The 21,015-nt window shown below is 53.2% G+C and overlaps 2 protein-coding genes and 1 pseudogene across 2 annotated transcripts; all 3 read right to left on the minus strand.

The window, feature by feature from the left end:
• Positions 1-1,184: 1,184 nt before the first annotated feature.
• LOC106029450 (dynactin subunit 2-like) lies at positions 1,185-16,194 on the minus strand. The gene is given in 17 exon segments (XM_066978372.1): positions 1,185-1,399; positions 1,486-1,577; positions 1,691-1,793; positions 1,909-1,980; positions 2,171-2,248; positions 2,975-3,013; positions 3,092-3,157; positions 3,238-3,385; positions 3,507-3,667; positions 3,749-3,824; positions 3,826-3,845; positions 4,126-4,187; positions 4,304-4,400; positions 6,312-6,380; positions 6,904-7,129; positions 13,456-13,571; positions 16,071-16,194. Coding segments are annotated over 15 exon segments (1,395 nt in total). The 5' UTR covers position 7,129; positions 13,456-13,571; positions 16,071-16,194; the 3' UTR covers positions 1,185-1,312.
• LOC106029451 (antigen-presenting glycoprotein CD1d-like) lies at positions 15,118-21,015 on the minus strand. Its single transcript, XM_013170745.3, has 6 exons — positions 20,861-21,015; positions 19,456-19,713; positions 17,025-17,306; positions 16,657-16,941; positions 16,423-16,519; positions 15,118-16,327 (listed from the first exon to the last, which is right to left on the minus strand). Exons 1-6 carry the CDS (start codon positions 20,916-20,918, stop codon positions 16,321-16,323), a joined length of 987 nt encoding a protein of 328 aa, XP_013026199.1. The 5' UTR covers positions 20,919-21,015; the 3' UTR covers positions 15,118-16,320.
• LOC125179823 (U1 spliceosomal RNA) lies at positions 19,257-19,429 on the minus strand (annotated as a pseudogene).

Below are 21,015 nucleotides of genomic sequence, written 5' to 3' on the forward strand. Positions count from 1 at the left end.
CAGCTCCAGGGTGGGGGCTCTGGGTTCGAGGGTTCAGGGTTGGGGCTTGCGGTTGGGGCTCCAGGTTGGGACTCGGGGTTGGGGTTTGGGGTTGGGGCTCAGGGTTGGGGCTTGGGACTGGGGCTCTGGGTCAGGGTCAACTTCGGGTTCAGGGTCAGCTCCGGGGTTGGGGGCTTGGGGTCTGGGGCTCAGGTTCGGGGGCTCAAGGTCAGGTCTGGGCTCAGGGGTTGGGGTCAGCTCCAGGGTCCAGGGCTCAGGTCCGGGGCTCACAGTTAGCTCTGGGGTGGGGGGCTCTGGGATCAGAGGTCCGGGATCAGGGGTCTGGGATCAGCTGTCCAGAGAAGTGGTTGAGTCAACATCCTGGAGGTCTTCAGGAAACGTGTAGATGTAGAACTTAGTAGCATGATTTAGTGATGGACTTCAGTACTAGATTAAAGGTTGGCCTAGATGATCTTAGAGGTCTTTTCCAACCTCAGTGATTCTATGATTCTACGAAATATCTTCCCACATTGCTCTCCTCCTTTTGGAGAGGTACATACTCCCCCCCTGCCCCCCCTCCCATTTGCCCTCCTTCTATATGACCAAGAAAAACTCCACCGCTTCACCCTCTTCCCATTGCCCAGCTACCTTTTCGGTGGGGACATAATTCCCCCACAGTGCCCCTTCACTTCGCCGAGGCGGAAAGAACTCCACCATCGCCCTTCTCTTTTCAGAGGGATGAATGAGCTCCCCAGTTTGCTCTCTTCCATTTGGGGGATATAAACCTCCCCAGTTCCCATTCTATGCTGGAGTGGGGAAAAAATGCCCCTCCTCAACCCTTTGTTGTTGTCTTCCTCCCTGTTAAAGGAGAACAAAGCTCCCCCCATGGCCTTTCTCCCTTTGTGTGGGTGCAGAGCCTTCATCACCCACAGGCACAAGGAAGAGCCAAGTCTGGGCCAGGCTGGGTGGATGGGGCTGCTCTGCATGGTTCTGCACCACAGGGCATTCTCGGGGGGGGGGGGGGCGGGGGAGGCTGGAGGGGTTGGGAGACATGAAGGGACATAAGGGGCTGGGAGTACCCGGGGTGCACAGTCAGAGGGGAACTTGAGGCGGGGGGGGCATTATGAATGCACTAAAATATGCATTCAAAATGCTGCATCTGGGCACTGCTGATGTGCCACAGACCAAAGGAGATGCCAACACGGACACACTTTTAGACAAAACGTTTATTTAGGAATGGGGTGGAAAAAAAGCCTTCCAGGTCGGGAAGGATTCCAAGGGGGTTGTGGAGTCTGGGGGGGGCAGCAATGCCCGAAGGGACTCTGGGTTTCTCTCACTGCTGCAACTGTTTGATGCGGGCTTTTAGAGATGAAAAATTGTCCCCTACAATGGCCAGATTTTCCTTTAACATCTTCTGGACCTGCAGGGGAGTCAGAGGGGCAGGGGATGAGTGGGAGAGGCAGGATGGGACCCACTCCTTCTCCAGTGCATGCTTCCAGGACTCACCTCCACCAGCAGCAAGGCCTTGCTCCTGAGAGCAGCAACCATCTCCTGCTGCGTGGTCTCCCAGTATACCAGGGCCTGCATGAACCACGTGGCTGGGAGGGAGGTAAAAGCTCAGTGCTGCTGGGGACCGCCCCCCGCCCCCCCTCCCCAGCATGTTCTTTGTCATGCCACGCCACTGTCCCCAGCATCTCCTCCAGCCCCTCACCTTCCTCATGCAGGTCCCTGAGGGTCAGCAGTCGCTGTACCACATCAGGCAGACTGCTGGCCACAGGGTCCCAGTGCTGCATCATCTCATGGACCTGGTGTATCTGGGGCAACGGGTGGAAAGCAAGAAAGGAGGGTGTAAGCACAGTCTGCAGGGGGATTCCATAAAAGCACCCCCATGCTGGCGTTGCTTTGAGGGGCCCTCCCTGCTCCTCTTACTTTGCTCTGGGTTTCAGGGTCTAGCACGATTGCCTTGTGCTCGGTGTTTTCAATGACCTTCTGCAGGACGCTCTGCAGAGGGGGAAGCAGATGTGAGACCCCAAATCCAGCAGTGTCCCCTACCCCAATTTCATAGCCTTTGCTGGTGCCCTCCCCTGGCTCTCCCACGGCCCTGTGCCACCCTCCGTGGGGCAGGTGGGACTATTGCTGGCTGAGGGCTGCAGGACTCACCCCCAACCTCCCTCTCTCTGACCCCCCTAACCTGCAGCCGGGCCTCCACTTGGTCCAGCACAGCCATGTCCAGGATGTTCACTTTGGCTTGGAGGATCTGCACAGTCTCCTGGGGATGGAGAACAAAGTGAGGAGGGGCCAGGCAGTGCCTCATGGCTGCCCCAGAGCCATGTGCAGGGATGGTGAAAAGTGTCCCTCCATGCTACCCACACCATGGCCAGCCATACCCTGGAGTGCATTCAGCACAGCAGAGCTAACCGGTCAAAAGAAGTGACAGTCCCACTCCACTCAGCGCTGGTGTGGCCTCACCTTGAGTACTGTGTACAGTTTGGGGCTCCCCAGTATGAGAAGGAGATAAAAAATACTAGAATGGGTCCCAAAAGAGGTGTTCAACAAAGATGGGGGAAGGGCTAGAGGGCATGACTTAGGACGAGCAGCTTGGTTTGTTCTTGGTTTGTTCAGCTTTGAGAAGAGCAACCTGAGGGGCGACCTCTTTGCTGTCTACAGCACCCTCAGGGCGTAGAGTGGAGAGGGAGGTGCTGATCTCTTCTTTCTGGTGACTGCGCGTGAGGGAACAGCTTAAAGCTGCACCAGCGGAAGTTCAGGTTGGGTATTAGGACATAAGTTCTTCATCGGTGTGGTGGCTGAGCAGCGCAACAGGCTCCCCAAGCAGGGGAGCATGGACTCAAGCCTGCTGGTGTTCAAGAAGCATTTGGACAATGGTCTTACATATATGGTTTAACTACCAGATTGCCCCGTGTAGAGCCAAGAGTTCAACTCAATGATCTTCATGGGTCCCTCCCAACTCAGGCTATTCTAGGATTCTAGGACTTACCACAAGGCTGGTGCCCTTCAGCCCAACCAGCGGTGGGTTCTGTGGGGAGGTAAATCACATCAGTGGGGCAGGATGGAGAGCAGGAGAGTGGCAGGGCTGGAGCGCCTGTCTCCTTACCTGGCTGTCAGGCTCATACTGTACCATCACCTCCAGCTGTGCCAAGCGCTTCTCCAGCTCTGCAATCTGGGGGGGAAACAAGGGCTGAGAGGGCAGGACAGGCCATTTTGGGGTCAAACTCTGTGACTCCCCCTCCACACACTCACACTAGCAGCCTGGGAGAACTGGTCCTGCTCCGGCCTCCAGTAGAGCTCAAAGGTGAGCATGTCTCCAGGGGGGGCTGGGGCCTTGCCGGGTCTCTCTCCTGACACTGCCTTCTTGCACTTCACCACCTCCAGCTGCTGCAACAGGTGCCTGGGAAAGGGGAAAAGGTGAGCGTGCTGCTCTGGTACTGCCTCACGAGGTTGCTGGCATCCTCCCCCTGCTGCCCCCCACTTCCCAAGCTGAAGGCGTGAGGCCTCGGGACCACACTCACTTGGCCAGCGTGCCTTCGGGGTCTGTAAAGTCTATGGCTGCAGCAGAGCCCAGTAGTTTCTCCAGGTGGCTGGAGACCAGCTGCTGCTTCAGGCCTTCCACCTGCCTGGCCAAGGCCACGGGCATCAGCTCCTCCTCGGCCTCCGACTCCTTCAATACGCTCTGTGCAGGGGGAGGACAGGCGGCCATGTTAGCCCCAAGGATGGCCTGCCTGCAGGTCCCAATGGCAGGGGTGATGATCACCTGGATCTGCTCCATCTCACAAATGAGATCCTGCACCTCATGCTGCAGCCACTGGTACTGCTGCTGAGGTGTCTCTGGCACCAACACCCTCACTGAGCTGCAGAGAGATGAATGTCGGGGAGGGGGAGGATGGAGGGGATGAGGGTAACAGAGGGACTCAGGGCCTGCCCATGGCACCAGGGATCTGGTGGTGCTGGGACACCAGTACCCAAAACCCCTTGGTAGTAGCCGTGCCTTCACAGACAGGCAAGAAAACTTGTGGCTGTGGGAGAGCTGTGGTGCTGGGCAGGGATGTAACTGTGGGTTGAGGAGGGACAAGGGACCATGCACTAGGGTGGTTCACACTAAGGGGACATCCCTGCGCATGTTGGACTCACGCTTTCATGCTCTCCAGACTTGTAGCCTGTTGTACTGGTCTTGCTTGTGCTGTCAGAGAAATCTGGAAGAGAAGAGCAGACGGTCACCCCAAAATACCTGGGGAGCCTATGCCATCCCTGGGTTCATCTCAGCAACCCAGGGACCACAGCTCACCCTTCCCCAGTCCCCCTGGCTCACCCACTCCCTTGGTGCCCAGGCGCTTGTCCTTGAACTTCTCAAAGGCAGCGTTGGGGTTGATGATGAAGTGCTCCACACTGGTGCTGGTAAGCTCCTCCTGCACACAGGACACAGCGCTAAGGAAGACTCAAGGGTTTGTCAGCAGGGCTGCCGTCTCTCTGCTCTCTGTAGCCCTGGCAGCCTTTGAGGGCCAGCGCTGGGGACCAGATGGGTGGAAATGGGGCCGACGGTGGCCCCATCCTCCCTGACTGCCCCAGGATGGTGCATAAACCCCCAGGGCAGCCCTCAGGTTGCAACAGGTACACGGGGGCAGGTGCAGCGGTCAGACCCAGCAAAGGCTCTGCTTGGGCAGCAAGGACTCTCCACGATGCACTATTTCCCAGGACACGGCCCATGGAAATCAGACCCCTGGCCTGGCCTGGCTGACTGGAAAAACCCCACAAGGGCCTGGCAGCAGGGCCAGGGCACAGTGAGGCTCAACATCCTTTGGCGGTTCTGGGAGCCCCACCATACGTGCTATGTGCGGTCGGGGTGGCCCCAGTCCCACAGCTGTGTTTCAGGGTGGCTTCCATCATCCGCGGGCTCTGGGGTGCTTGCAACTTGTGAGAGGACTTCGACTCCTCCAAGACTTCTCCAAGGCTTTGCCTGCAGCCTAACTTGGACATGTCCCCTTGAGGGGCGCATGCAGACAGCAACTTGGGGTGCTTCTCACCCTCTGACACAGCAGGGCCCTGCAGGAGGTGCCCCAAGGACACCCTGCCTGCTCCCCTCTCTGGCCCCAGTGCCCGACGATGGCCTGAAGCACTCTCAGGGAGCTCTGGCACAGCACAAATGGAGAAGAAGGAGTGAGAGCAGTGGGGGCAGCTCTCCAGCATGGTTGGGGTGGCTGTCCAGCTGTGGGGAGACAGCAAGTGCCACTGAGCAGAGCACAGTGTTACAGTGGCTGACAGACGGGCTCTTACCAGCTACTTGCATTCCCCAGAGGTGAGAAAGTCAGAGCAAGGTTAGGAGGAGAGAGAAAAAAATGTCATTAGAAGCTTTGTCCCATGCATGGCCCAATGTCACCCATGTCCCTCTGCCACGGCCTGCCCCTGGGGCCACCTGCTAATCCTACGTGAGGGCTTACGAGCCATGTGGGACACAGAGGCCACCAGCACAGAGGCAAGGGTAGCAGCAGGGGCAGCGGCTGTGAGAGCAGGGGCAGCAACAGGATGGGCACCTCCACTGGGCACCCTGAGGTATCCAGGGTTGTGCTCGTGGTGGGCACTGTGAAGGGCTCCCACATCACCATGGAACACAGAGAAAGCATGGGAGCAGGATGAGGGCTCAGCAAAGCGTTCAGGGCATGGAGCGGAGCCAGTCACCCTGGGGACGAGGTGAGTGCCTACAACATGGCTGTGCCCCCATTCTGACAACCTCTCTCCAGCTCCATCTCTTCTTTTCCTGTTCTTTCCCTGGGGAGAGTTGAGAGCAGAAGCCATGATAGGACACAGAAGCCAAATGCCTCGCAGGTCCCTGTGGCTTCCAGGGGTAGGAGGGAGGCATCTGTCTGTAGTCCATGAGCTGTGCCCCCTTTAACTTTGTTGGGAGGGAAATCACTGCAGTGTGGCCCCTGTCATCCTCCATGTGACACCAGCTGGCCCTTCCTCAAGCCTGGCCCACAGCTGGACATGGGTCCTCCCGCAATGCCACTGGGACATGGCAGGGGCCAGCCCTGCCCGCTTCTACTGCCCTTGTTGCATTACACAGGACATGGAGCCAGGGGACAGGGGCAAGGACACCCACCCAGCATGGTGCTGAGCCCTGCCCTTGCTCCTTGCTGCTCTGCAGCAATATCAGGCTGAGACAGGGCCAGCAGACCATGTTGGGGATGTGTCACTGCAGGGACATGTGCAAGGAGCCGCTCCCCTGTCCCAGAGATGATCTCGCTGAGCCAGATGCCTGCGGGATGGGGGCACCGGCACCCTTGCTCACCCCTACCACACATGGGGCCCCAGCAAAGCCTTACCATCTCAAACTCGGCCTGGTCACCCTCGGGTGTGTCACTGGTCTCATAGACCTCTGGTTCATTCCAGGCCTAGGACACAAACAGGCTCAGCTATTTGCTATTTCTCATCAAGCACCCCCAAACTGCCCCAAACACCTTCAGATGGTGCCTCTGCCCACCCCCCCACCCCCCCCCAGCAGTTCCCTGTCCCCACTCACCTTATCTCCCCAAGGACTCCTCAGCTCTTCTGGACACCTCCAATATCCCCAAGCCCCCACTTCCTGCCCCCATGGCCCTGACACCCCCTGTGCTCTGGTACCCTACAGGCACCCCCACACCTGCAGCCGCCCTGACCCCCCTGCAAGTCCCAATGCCCTGACATGCCTGTCTGTCCCCCCTCTCTCCCCCCCAACCCCAGACAGCCCCGACTACCCACCATCTCCCCAAACACCCCACTTACTGCCCTGCTGCCTCAGATCCCCCCGGGCACCCAAAACCAACCCCAATCCCCTCAGCTCCCCCATCTGACCCTGGCATCCCCAACCTCCCCACAGGCCCCACGTTCTCTCCCCTGACCCTCTCCAGACACCCCAAGGCCCAGCCCCATACGCACAATGCCGGGCAGGTCGGCAAACTTGAGGGTGGCCATGGCTGGGGGATCGCTGAGGGGCCCGGTTCTGGGGCAGTGCCAGTTCTGGGTCGCCAATGGGGACGGCTCCGGGCTGGTGTCGGACAGGGCTGGCAGCTGCTCACAGCCAGGGCAGGTGCGAGGCAGAGCTGAGCGAGGGCAGGGGTGGCTGTGTGGGGCCGCTCTGGAAGGTTCTGTGCCACAGGGCATGCTGGGGGGGAACGGGGGGAAGAGACACAAGGGGACACGTGGGGCTGAGGGCACCCTGTGGTGCAGTCAGGGGGGAAATCTGGGGAGGGACACTGATGGTGCAAATCGGGGTGGGGGCACATGGGGCTGCACACAGGGGGGCACACGTGAGTGAAAATTTGGGGGGGGGAGACATATGGGGGTGGAAATGGTGGAGGGAAAGGGAGTCATATGGGAGTGGAGTCACACGCAAGTGAAAATGGGGGGCACGCAGGGGGGCAGGGGGTTGCGCTTCTCAGGGCAGCCTGTTGGTTGTGCTCCAGCATTGCTGCACGACTGCAGTGTTGTAGCACAGGTTTGTGCTTTTGTTCCAAAGGGCAAAGCAACAGCACAGCCCAGCAGAGCCTTCTCTTTGAAGCCCCTAAAGCTCTCCCGCAGGGAGCCAGGAGGGGACACCTTGCCCGAGGCCGCACCTGAGGAGAAATAAGGTGCTTGTGGCAGAGCTGGGTGCACAATGATGGCAGCAGCCTTGGTGGGCATGCAGCAGGCTTCCAGAAGCAGTGATGGTGTGAATTCCGTCACAGACCCACACTCCGAGCACGCCTGAGCCGTTGGTCTAATGGGCAAATCAGGTTCTGAAAGAGCCAGGGCTTTCCAACCAGTTCATATCAGGGAGCACAAGCCTTGCAAGTTACGGGTGGAGCAGCCTTTCCACAAGCCAGTAAAGGAGAGTCACGGTCACCAGTTATGACTAAGAATGAATCACAGAATCACAGAATCATTTAGCTTGGAAGAGGCCTCCAACATCACCTAGTCCAACCTCTGACCTAACACTAACAAGTCCTCCACTAAACCATATCACTAAGCTCTACATCTAAACGTCTTTTAAAGACCTCCAGCGATGGCGACTCAACCACTTCCCTGGGCAGCCCATTCCAATGCCTAACAACCCTTTCAGTAAAGAAGCTCTTCCTAATATCCAACCTAAACCTCCCCAGGCGCAACTTTAGCCCATTCCCCCTTGTCCTGTCACCAGGCACATGGGAGAATAGACCAACCCCCACCTCTCTACAGCCTCCTTTAAGGTACCTGTAGAGAGCGATGAGGTCTCCCCTGAGCCTCCTCTTCTCCAGGCTGAACAACCCCAGCTCCCTCAGCCGCTCCTCGTAAGACTTGTTCTCCAGACCCCTCACCAGCTTCGTTGCCCTTCTCTCGACTCTCTCGAGCACCTCGATGTCCTTCTTGTAGAGAGGGGCCCAAAACTGAACAGAGTACTCGAGGTGCGGCCTCACCAGAGCCGAGTACAGGGGGACAATCACCTCCCTAGCCCTGCTGGCCACACTGTTTCTTATGCAAGCCAGGATGCTGTTGGCCTTCTTGGCCACCTGAGCACACTGCTGGCTCATACTCAGCCGACTCTCAACCAATACTCCCAGGTCCTTCTCGGCCAGGCAGCTTTCCAACCACTCATCTCCCAGCCTGTAGCGCTGCTTGGGGTTGTTGTGCCCCAGGTGCAGGACACTTGGCCTTGTTGAACTTCGTACAGTTGGCCTCAGCCCATCGGTCCAGCCTATCCAGACCCTCCTGCAGAGCCTTCCTTCCCTCGAGCACATCGACACACGCACCTAACTTGGTGTCATCTGCAAACTTACTGAGGGTGCACTTGACCCCCTCATCCAGATCATCAATCAAGATATTGAAGAGAACTGGCCCTAATACTGAGCCCTGGGGCACTAGTGACCAGCCTCCAACTGGATTTAACCCCATTAACCACGACTCTTTGGGCCCGGCTACCCAGCCAGTTTTTAACCCAACGAAGTATATGCCAGTCCAAGCCATGAGCAGCCAGTTTCTTGAGAAGAATGCTGTGGGAAACAGTGTTAAAAGCCTTAATGAAGTCAAGGTAGACCACATCCACAGCCTTTCTCTCATCCGCTAAACGCATCACTTTTTCATAGAAGGAGATCAGGTTCATCAAGCAGGATCTTCACAAACCCATGCTGACTGGGCCTGATCGCCTGGTTGCCCTGCAAGTGCTGCATGATGACCCTCAAGATAATCTGCTCCATGAGCTTCCCCGTCACCAAAGTCAGACTGACAGGCCTATAGTTTTCCAGGTCCACCCTCCGGCCTCTCTTGTAGATGGGCGTCATATTTGCTAGCCGCCACTTGACTGGGACCTCCCCTGATAGCCAGGACTGCTTATAAATGATGGAAAGCAGCTTGGCGAGCACTTCCGCCTGTTCTCTCAGTACGCTTCTGTGGATCCCATCCGGCCCCATCAACTTGCGTACATCTAAGTGCTGTAGCAGGTTGTGAACCATTTCCTCGTAGATTATGAAGGCCACATTCTGCTGCCCATCTCCTTCCACCAGGTCGGGGGGCTGGGTACCCACAGAACAACTGGTCTTGCTGCTAAAGACTGAGACAAAGAAGGCATTGAGCACCTCAGCCTTTTCCTCATCTCCTGTCACTAAGTTTCTCCCCACATCCAGTAAAGGATAGAGATTCTCCTTAGTCCTCCTTTTCATATTAATGTATTTATAAAAACATTTTTTCTGTTATCTTTCACAGCAGTAGCCAGGCTGAGCTCCTGAGCCTTTAAGATTTCCTTCTTGAAGAGTGCCCAGCCTTCCTGGACTCCTCTGCCCTTCAAGACTGCCTCCCAAGGGACTCTGCCAACCAGTGTCCTGAACAGCTCAAAGTCTGCCCTCCGGAAGTCCAAGATAGCAGTTTTACTGATCCCCCTCCTGACTTCACCAAGAATAGAGAACTCTACCATTTCATGGTCACTCTGCCCAAGAAAGGAAGGAAATGAAGGAAATGGAGGAAAAAGGATGCTCCAAACCAAGGTCTGGAAGGAATTAAGAGATGAATTACTGAATTGAGGTGTTGGAGCAGACTGCAGCAATGGGACCTAGCCCTTCTTTGACATGTTGGCTTGCTTCCTTTCTGAGCAAGCCCCTAAAATAAAGTGTACTTTGGGCTGTCCATTTGAAAGACCCCAATGGACTGATGTCCAGCCAGTCCCAAGCAGCAGTGTCCCCCCTGGCCAGCCCTTACAGTATTCTTTCTCCTGCCTGATGTCATATGGTATGGAATATCCCTTTGGCCAGTTTGCATCAGCTGTCCTGGTCCTGTCCCCTCCCAGCTTCTTGTGCACCCCCGGCCTCCTTGCTGGCAGGGCAGCATGAGAAGCTGAGGAGTCCTTGGCTCTGTGTAAACACAACAATCGAAACATCAGTGTTAACTATCTGCATTATTTTCCTCCTAAATCCAAAACGTGGCGTAACACCAGCCACAATGAAGACAATTGATACTGCTTCAGCTGAAATATCCAGGACAATATCCACCCCTTATTCCATACCATTTACAGCATGCTCAGGTCTCACACTTTCTGTGACATCCTAAATAATCACCACCTTTCTGGCCTTTTGATAACATACACAGAGGTATCATTCCTTTAGTCTATGGGCCATCCCTCTAAAATGTCTGTTGAGTTCATTTCATGCATGACTTTGGGCTCCATTTGTCAGAATAGTCCTTCAGGGCAGCAGAGATGGTGAGTGGTGCTGGAGTCTTACTATAATACCATTGCAGTGACACGTACCAACTGCTGTAGTGATGACACACTATGTAACTATTAACACCATGAGCCATACGCAGCTGGAAAGGATTTACTAGAACATCACTCCTGAACAAGTGCAGAATCCATAAAGAAAATCCAAGGCTGGCAATGCCAGAGCGAAGCAAACACCAATATTTGCTGAAGTGGACTGGCAAGTCGCAGCAACAGGAGCCAGGCCCTGAGCTTCCTCCAGGTTACAGATGGTGCAGTCTTTGCGAGCCGTAGCTCTTGCCCGGCTCCAGGGCCAATGTGCACTCTGCAGGATCTGTGGCTGTCCCAGCCTGGCCATGCCACAAGGAAAGAACAAACCATGGTGTTTGACAAACCACCTAGTGCTGCCAAAACACTACAGTACTGCAAGGTTCCAGGAAAACAGCGCTGGCACAGAATGGTGGGGCAAGCTGCAGGCGGGATGCACGGTGCCCGCCACAGTGAGTCATGCGCAACTGCATCACCAAGATAAAGGGCTCCAAGCCCCTGGCAAAGCGGTGCTGCCAAGTCTGCCCGCTAGCAAGACGCCTATACTCTAGCCGACCTGGAGTCCCCGCGGTTCTCTGGCTGGGCGCAATCCACATTTTGGGGAGAAGAGCTGAGCTCCAGCGCTCCTTGGCGGCTAGCAAGAGTGCACTTTGCCTAGGGAGTCAGGGTTCTGTTTAGCAGTTAGGTTTTGCGGAGCAACAAAGCTCAGAGTCCTGCTGTGAATGGGATTATATAAAGGCTGCGTGTTCAGGTCTCCCAAAATGCTTCCCTTGGGAGCACTACTTCATGGGAGACTTAGGTAGCTTTAGTCCAAGCTTATGGTAAGAATTAGGGGAGGGAAAGGGTTGGGAAGGAGAGTAAGTGCAGAGTCCTGTCAGGAGTGGGGTTTTGTAAAGCTTGCCAAGGGAATTTCAGGTCTCTCAGAGTGCACTGTAAGGTTCTTGCCACTTTGCCATTAAAAGCTCACAGTCCCAACTTCGGAGCAGCTTCCCCCAGGTTATGAATGGTGCAGTCTTTGCAAGTGGTAGCTCTTGCCCAGGGCAAGCTGTGGGTGGGATGAAAGGCGCCCACCACCGCAAGTCGTGCACAGATGCATTGCTGGGATAAAGGGCTCCAAGCCCCTGGCAAAGCGGCACTGCTCGATCTGCCGAGTCTGCCCTGCTAGACTCCTGAAGGCAAGGCGCCTGAAGAATACCGAGATCTTATATGAGACAGCCCAAGATGACACCTTCTGGGAATATAGATACATTTGCAAAAATTGACCTCTTGGTTGCCTGAATAGGATTGGCTCCAGCACCGTATTTTTAGTATTCTAGTAACAATGGCATTGTGTTTCTATCATTTCCCATGACATCTGAAGAAAAATATTGAACCCTACTGTTCTAAAAACTTAAGAGTGGGAGATGTGAAGAGGTACAAAACAAAAATAGTAGTAAGAAAAGAGGACAGGAGAATTGTGAACATCAAAGTTATGTTTTTGCAGTAGAATGTGTTTTTGCAGTGGAAAATTCCACTATGCATATTCAAAAGTGATTGTGTAGGCATGACAGTGACATAGCAGTGGGGAGTATGTTAAGAAGATAATGGGAAGGTTCTGCTGTCCCAAAATTAGGAGGATAGCTAAGAAAAACAGGATGAGCAGTGCAAAATCAGTAAAAACAAAAAATCACGGGCCCTCTAGTCAAGAGAGAAGAAGGATAAAAAAAAAAAAAAAAGAGAAATTAATGGTTGGTCAAAAAAATATATACATATATGGGATAGTAGTAAGTGTCAAGTAGTTTGTGAACCTGCAGTTCTCAGCCAATGAGGAAACGGGAGGAATCAAGTGTCGGGTAATGGTAATTGGGAATATAAGGTTATGATATAATTTTGCTGGGTGCTCCTGCTTGCAGGATGCCCGCTATTGCAATCACAGATAAATTGGCTTCACAGAAGACTCTGTCTGAGAAAATTATTGAGGTAGTTCACACACCTGTGGCTATGGCAGTTGTCTCTACTACTGAGGTTCATGAACAGCTGTTGTTCTCATGACACTGGTGTACTCTTGCCTCCTTAAAATCCTCTGGGGAGGCCAGGAGGTGTCGTATATCATTGTCCTTCACACAACATGGCACTCCCCACATCACACAGCCCAGGAAAACCCCTGAGCCATTTGTGAGGTACAGAACCTCCTTTCCCAGGAGCTAGGGGCCAGGACTTGGACTTGCTCCTTCATCAAACAAACCAAGGGCTTCACTCAGCATCAGAGTCGCTTGCACAGTGCCTTTGAGTAGCTGTAATCGTTGCCTCCAATTATCTGCTCTAACAAGCCCATGGAGAGGCTTTGTCAGTAACAGCCCACATGGAGACCCGTTAGAACTCCAGAACACTTCCACGTTTCCTTCTGAAACCTTTTCCAACAGTTCATTCCATAACCTCATTTTCCTCTCACTACCTAAGTTTCATGGACTCAGCACAAAATATACCATGAGGTTCATTACAATTCAGCAATTTTCATCAAGTCTTCAAGACTTGTAGTTAATTAGTGAGGTTTCAAGAGCGTAATTAAATGGGAAATTTTCAATGGACACTTGTTAAAAAGGATTTTCCATACTTAAGCTTTTTTTTTTTTTTTTGAGTTTTGAGTTTTGAGAAGAATTGATAGCAGCATTCTCCAATTGACATTGATCCAATGTGTTTCCTAAAGAGGTCTAGACAAGTAGGAAAAGCAGTCCCATAAGGTCTTACATACATCCACTTACTTCACTTTTCCTTACATGAGACTTCTCCACTAACGGCTCCAGCAGGATGTTAAAGCTCTTTTACACCAAGTCCCATCTGCTTTCCTCAGACAACTGGCTACACACAGGAACAGAAGCTGGGGGGGAGCAGGAGAGAATGGATCATTTTACTTCTTTTGTGTCTGGGGGGGAGGATTGCTGTTTTTGTTTTGTGTTGCTTTATATATTTATTAAAAAAAAAAAAGCATTACTCCACTGTGAGTCAAATTCAAGTAGTTGCCTCCAATGAGGTGCACATTCCACAAGGGATGACTGCACAAGAAATGTTTGACATAGATAGACTGGAAATGATAAACACAAACACAATTACAGAGTTGGCTATAGGGATGATAAGAGAGACTACTGAGAGATGAGCATGCTTAAACTCCCTGAAGTTCCTAGAAACAACTGGATATATAAGTGACCAAAGAACAAGAGCAAGCGGAGGGGTATGGGGTTTTTACCTTGCTACACAGCTGAACTCCACAACTGCTCTCTCACTCCTCCTCAAAGGAAAAGAGGGAGAAAATACCATGGAAAGGGCTCAAGGGTTGAGATTAGGACAGGAAGATCACCCACCAGTTATGGTCATGAGTAAAACATGGATTAGATATTGTTTAAGAATGTAATAGTTGTGAAGCATTTAAGAAAGTAATAATTGTGTGGAATATGTTTTGTAATAATATAGTGAAGGGACGAAGGGTGGAATGTGTGTAAATTGTCCTTTTTGTCAGTGTTGTGATGATATGTTTATTTTGGTGTGGGGAATTCTTTTTTTTTTTTTTTTTGAGGGAAGAGAGCCTTGTGAAGATTGCAATGATTGCAATGTAAGAGTATATTGTGATAATTCTTAAATATGCTCTTCACAGAGGCAAGGAGTGGAATGTATTGGGTTTATGTGGCAAGGTTTTGGTAGCAGGGGTCTGCAGTGGTGGCCTCTGTGAAAAGACTACAGAAGCTGCTCCATGTTAGATAAAAGCCAGTTTCAGACAGCTCCAAAAGGGACCTGCTGCTGTTGGTTGCACCTCTGTGAGAGCATACGTAAGAAAGGGAAAAAAAACCTGCTGCGCAATAGCAGCTAGGAGAGTGAGGAGTGATAAACAGCCCTGCAGCCACCAAGGTCAGAGCAGGAAGGCATGAGGTACTCCAGGCACCAGAGCAGAAGTTCTCCTGCGGCCTGTGGAGAAGCCCATGGTGAAGCAGGATGTCTCCCTGCAGCCCATAGGTACCATGGATGAGCAGATCTCCACGCTGCAGCCCGTGGAGGAGCCCCCGGTGGAGCAGGTGGATGTGGCCTGGAGGAGGCTGCGGCCCATGGAGAGCCCCCGCAGGAGCAGGCCCCGGGCCAGAGCTGCAGCCCGTGGAGAGGAGCCCACGCAGGAGCAGGTGATTTGGAGGGAACTGCCTCCTATGGGGGACCTAGGTTGGAGCAGTTTGCTCCTGACGGATGGACGCCATAGTACAGAGACATACTGGAACAGTTCTTGAAGAGCTATTTCCTGTGGGAAGCCCACGCAGGATCAGTTCAGGAAGAACGGCATCCCGTGGGAGGGACCCCACACTGGAGCTGGGGCATGACTGTGAAGGGGCAGTGGAAACTAAGTGTTACTGATGTGCGGAAAACAGACTCCACAATCAGTAAGATTGTAAAGTAGGTATGTTTATTCAGCGCTGGACAGCATGGGGGGAAGTCTCACCAAAGTCGTGTGCACCCCAACACGGCAACTTGCCTTAGTTATATGCGGTAAAGAGTTACATATGCATGAAGTTTCCCAATGCTCCTATACATATTCATGACCTATCCCCACTTCATATTAAAATTAGTTCCAAGAAGTCATTTCCATGAACTCCTCCCATCTGCACTTGCACAGTGTCTCCTGGTGGTGGTTGCCGGGGGTTGTGGGGATGAAGGCTGATAACTCTTCTTCATCACCACTAGTTGACCTCCTGCCTTTGTGCAAACTCAGCTGCTCCTTGGCTCTTGTCCAAACCACAGGGTCAGTCTCAGCCGGTTCTTGAGACAGGTTCCCTGTTTTTATCAGGAACTATCCTTTGTGAGGGGCCCCAAGACTTCTTGTTTCGCTTAATTTGCACAGTAGTAAGTAAAGACATTAAACAACATCTATTTTTAATACAATCATCTAGGTATTCATTAGTCAGCACCCTGTCTACTAAGATTCTCTTAACTCCCTCTCTCATTACAGACTGATTGCAGTCCCCATTCCCTGCTGAGGGGGACGATGTAGAAGAGGCTAGATGGGGATGGAAGGTGTTTTTAGTCTGCTTTTGGGCAATAAACTAGGTTATTGCCGAGTTTGTTTTGCCTGTGACAATAATTGGTGGGTGATCTCCTTGTCCTTATGTCAACCCTTGAACCTTTTCCATTGTATTCCCCCCCCCCCCTTTTTTTTTTTTTTTGAGGCAGGGGAGTGAGAGAGCAGTTGTGGTGGAGTTCAGCTGCCCAGCAGGGTAAAACCACTACAGGTGCCAACCCCCTGCTGGCTCCAAGCAGGGATGAGTGTTGGTGTTGACTGAGTCCTGCCACTTTATGGGGAGCCTTGTACCCATCGGGCAGGGGCATAGGGCCGGGTACTCACTGTCGGTCTCAGGAGGCTTCCCTTCATTTCTCCCTGTGGTAAGGAGTGTGGGCCCTGCACTGCCCCAGGTCTCTGCCTGGCCCACCCAGCGTGGGACAGAGCTGTGTGATGCCAAGTGTTCCTTGGTACTTGGCACAGCATATAGTGGGGTAGTGCAGGCTTGAGGGTTTAAAATAGCAGTTTATTATCAGGAAGTTGAGGGGGTTGGCATGGCCTCTGAGTATCCCTGGGGCTGGTGCATCCCACGCTCTCAGCACCTGCAGGAGAGATGGCAGTGAGCAGGGCTAGTTGAGAGTTCTCAACCCCTACCCCAAGCAGAGAGGACCAGCATGGCCTGGCAGGGAGATCTCACCTGTGCCTGTAGTACCAGACAGTCCCAATGAGGGCCGCAGCCACAGTGAGCAGCACCACAAAAGCAACACCAATGCCCAGGGCCACCTTGGAGCTGCCTGAAGGAGAAAAGAGAGAGTGGGGCTGCAAGTGCATAGATGGCCATGGCCAGAGTTGCTGTTGGAGCTGGGCTCACCATCTCCTGTACCAGGCTCTGGGTCACTGCCTACACCCCATCACTGTGGGTGGTACTTACCCCAGGGGATGAGGAGGCTGCGGGTGCCCAGGCTGCAGTGGCGCACGCGGCAAGCATAGGTGTGCCCATCGCCAGGGGCCACGACGAGGATGCTGCGGAGCTGGTAGGTGAGGTCAGCATTGGGCAGGATGGTGCTGGTGTTGAGTGCTGGGCCTGGCAGCACCTCCTGGCCATCCCGCAACCAGGCCACACTGATGGGTCGTGGGTAGAAGCCAGTGACACGACAGACTAGCAGAAGCTGAGCTGGGTCGCGCATGTGGGCAAAGACAGTGGCCACAGGTGGCTCTGGGGGGCAAGAGTGAAGGAGTAAGGGGAGCCCCAGCAGAGGAGCTTTGAAGTGGGCCATGCTGGGGTCTGGGTGTTCTCACCTCGTCTCTCCAGAGCCGCCCTGCCATATTCAATGAATCTCTTCATGTGGTCGATGCAGGTGATGTTGAGGAGGTGCTGCAGTGTTGCGGAAATGTCAGTGAAGCTGTTGAACTCCCTCTCAACATGCACTGCCAGCTCACTCTCCTGCCACCTCTTCCAGTGGCTGCTGTCCACATCAAAGCTGAGGAAGTTGTGAGCGTTGTAGGCAAGACGGTAGAATTTTGTGTAGGAGCCGTTGGGGTGCAGCTCACAGCCAGTCATGCACTGGAACACAAAAGGGTCTGGAGGAGAGGGTGGGTATCAGGAGTATATCTTGAGCTGGAGCCAGAGCTTGAAATTGCAGTTCAACATTCACTTCTTTGGGCACAGGCCTTTCCCCCTTCCCCCCCTTCCCTCTGCACCCCAAATTATTCACGCATGTCACTGCTCATTGTGCTGGGTAGAACTGCTCTGAATGAGAAACCTGCCTGTGAGCCCTGGAGCTCGTTCTCCTCAAGCCACTTGTTCCTGCAGCTGGGTCAGGAGCACAGCAAAGGGGGAACCACCACCTTGGGAGCATGACAGGACATGGGGTGCAGGCATGTGGCTGTGGTAACAGGGGTGTTGCCACTCTGCCTTGCACCCTGCCCATAGGACACCAGCATTGGAATGGCATGCAGAGCCAGACACTTGCTGTTTCCCATCCCACAAAGGAGAACAGAGCAGGATGACCTTATACTCCACAGTCCTGGAGGACTTCGCTGGTGGGATTTGGGGTGACCAGAGAGGAATATGCAGGATGGCATTGTTAGTAATAGAAGAAGAAATAATACAATATTGTTTAGTATGTTACATTTGCGATGTACTGTTCCGAGGCTGCGCTTGGAAGATACAAAATATATATGCAAGGGTAACATGAGAATGCACCAATTCATGATGAGGAGTAAGGAGGATTAAAAGAATGCTCAATTTGCAAGACATCTAGATAACTGGGGCTTCTTGGACTCTGGGAACTGGGTCAAACCAACCTTGCGGTTTGGACTGAGACCAAGGGCTCAGAGAGCATGCATGAAAAGGAAAGGTTAAAAAGTTCAACTCTGATGAAGACATCTTACTTCATCCCGACGACCACCCGGACGACCACCAGAGAGTAGTACGCAAGTGCAGAAGGACTGATAAGATAATTAGCATACGAACCGAGGCTAGGTGGAGCTAGGAAATGTATATGCATAGATGAGTTGTGAAACCTAATGCATATGTAGTATCTTAGGAGATAAAAGAGAACTAAGAAAACAAATCAGACGAAGTTAGATTTGGGCAGGCATGCCCCTAACTTCCGGCGCCTAATAAAGCACCTTCATGTAATCACTTTGTGGATTATGTGTCTTCATGAATGCTAACAGCATAAGGCATAAGTGGAGCTAAACACAGCAAAAGATGGACTCAGTGATGTTTGTGGATGCCTTCCAACTTGGGATTTTCTGATTCTTTGATTCTCTGATTGTAAAGGTTATGCTGGGGACCAGGACATCCTGGTGCAGGACTGGCAGTTCAGGGGGCTCGTTGCCCCAAGATAGGGCCTATCTCCTGCTCTCCTGCTAGCCCTTGCTTAGGAAAGCCACTGACATTGGCTCTGAGCTCCTACTCACAGCTCTGTGCCTGTCCTCAGGAAAATTATAGAATCATAGAATCACAGAATCATTAAGATTGGAAAAGACCTCCAAGATCATCTGGTCCAGCCATCCCCCAACCACCAATATTATCCACTAAACCATATCCCTAAGTACCACATCCAGGCTTTTCTTAAGCAACCCCAGGGACGGTGATTCTACCACCTGCCTGGGCAACTCGTTCCAATGCCTGACTGCTCTTTCTGAGAAGAAATGTCTCCTCATTTCCAACCTTAACCTCCCCTGGCACAACTTGAGGCCATTCCCTCTTGTCCTATCGCTAGTTATCTGTGAGAAGAGGTGACCCCCAGCTCCCCACAAGTTCCTTTCTGGTAGTTGTAGAGAGCGATAAGGTCTCCCCTGAGCCCGTTTTATTGTGGCTACACTATTCCTGATACAGGCCAGGATGCCGTTGGCCTTCTTGGCCACCTGGGCACACTGCCGGCTCATGATGAGGCGAGCATCAATCAGCACCCCCAGATCCTTTTCCTCTGCACAGCTTTTGAGCCACTCTGCCTCAACCCTGTAGCACTGCAAGTTCTAGACCCAGCACTTAGCCACGTCAAAAAAAAAAAAGGGGGGGGGGGGAGAGTGTGAACACATTCCTCCACTACCAGAAATTACGCAGTCAAGTTTCCCTCATTTGCAGAAATTAGCAGAATTTGCGGGATTAGCACACCCAAAGTGCAGGGGATGAGCCTCACCCTGGGAAAACCACCTGCCTAATCGTGGTATCTCCCCTGCCATTTAAGTAAGAAAAGGAGGATCACCCAGTACTCACAGGGAATCTGGTGCAGCCTAGCTTCGTCCTGAAGTGACAGAATGAAGTTGTGCACATAGATCTTGAACAGGTTTTGCAGGTTTTCCCACTCATCTGTGGGCAGGGCTGGGGAGACCCATGGTTGGAGGTAAATGATGTCCCAGGTGTATTTCTGCAGGGCAGCGAAGACTATGTCCTCCAAGGTGGCCCAGCCTGAAAAGTCCACAAAGCTGCTATTGTAGAAGATAAAGCTTTGGAATAGGTGGAGTTTCTGAGAGCCTGTGGGGTGACAAGGGAGAGAAGGTCATGCTGAGGAGCACAAGGATGAAGGAGAAGGGCAGGGGGCTCCAAGAGGAGGAGTGGCCCACGGGGTCCTCAGGGATGGGCAGGGTGAGATGGGGCAGGTGGGCAGGGCAGGGGAAATCCCCTTGTCTAGCTGCTTTCACATAATTTGCAATTTCCTTCCACTGCCTCGATGAGCCTCTCTCTCTGCTTCTTCTCTAATTCCCTTTTTACCCCTTCACCACCCTGATGTGACCACCTGAGAGCTATCACTTGCTGTGTGGAGGGGACAGCAGGGGTGATCTTGTCTGTGGCTGGGAACAACAGTTCCACCAGTTCATACAGGGACCCAGGTCCACCAGAGACCTGCTCACAGTGCAGGAAATCTTGTCAAGGGGGAAGGGGGGGAGGTGAATTTCGCCTAGGTTTGTGGTGAGGGGGGGCTGCTGGGCAGCACACATGGGAAACCAAATCCTGACAGGAGGCAGGAGAGCAAGTCCAACACTCACACAGTGATTCCTGTCAAGCTGAATGAAGCCCTGAGAACTGATGGCACAAAGCAAAGCCTGAATTGGGACAGTAAGAGCCCCCCTGCCCAGAGTGCAATGAGCACCTGACCCCAGCATGGAAAATGCAGGCTGGGACAAAGGTGGAGGCTCCTTGTGGCTGCAAAAGAAACCTTTAACCACAGGGGGAGCATGCAAAGGATCCAGCAACCTTTCAATGGCAAAAGAAATGATCCCACATGCTCAGGGCAGTGCCCAGGATCTGCTTAAGCAGTTAGAGCCCAGTGCGGGACTGTTGTGCCATGAGGGGAAAAGATACCCTCCCACCCATGCCCATGGTCTGCCAGGAGGAAAAAGGCACCTTTGGGGACACACCAGCACCCCAAGCCTGTCTGGGAGCCCTTGGCCCTTGTGCTGGAGCTATCAGCACTGGTCTGGTCAGGATGGTGCAGGGCAGTGAGCCCAGAGATGGACATGGGAGCAGAGGGGGTGGGCAGAGATAGGGCACCTTTGGGTGCTGCACTTAAGTGGTGGGTATCATCTCCCCATGCATCTTCATCTCCCTGGGTCTCACTCCCTGCCACCCCTGTAGAGTCCCACAGTAGAGAGAACGGAGCAGATAGGAGTGTGCCACTTACTCTCTGGGTGTGCCCACATCCCGGGAAGGATGAAGAGAAGAAGGCAAGGGAGCTGCATGCTGCCAGTGGTGAAGCCCCAAGTATTCAGAAGTGGGTGCAGCACCAGGAGGAAAGGGCTGCAGGAGCCACAACTGCACACTTCTTTCTGTTGCTGT

Source organism: Anser cygnoides, chromosome 16 (genome assembly GCF_040182565.1).
Source record: "Anser cygnoides isolate HZ-2024a breed goose chromosome 16, Taihu_goose_T2T_genome, whole genome shotgun sequence".
NCBI lineage: Eukaryota > Metazoa > Chordata > Aves > Anseriformes > Anatidae > Anser > Anser cygnoides.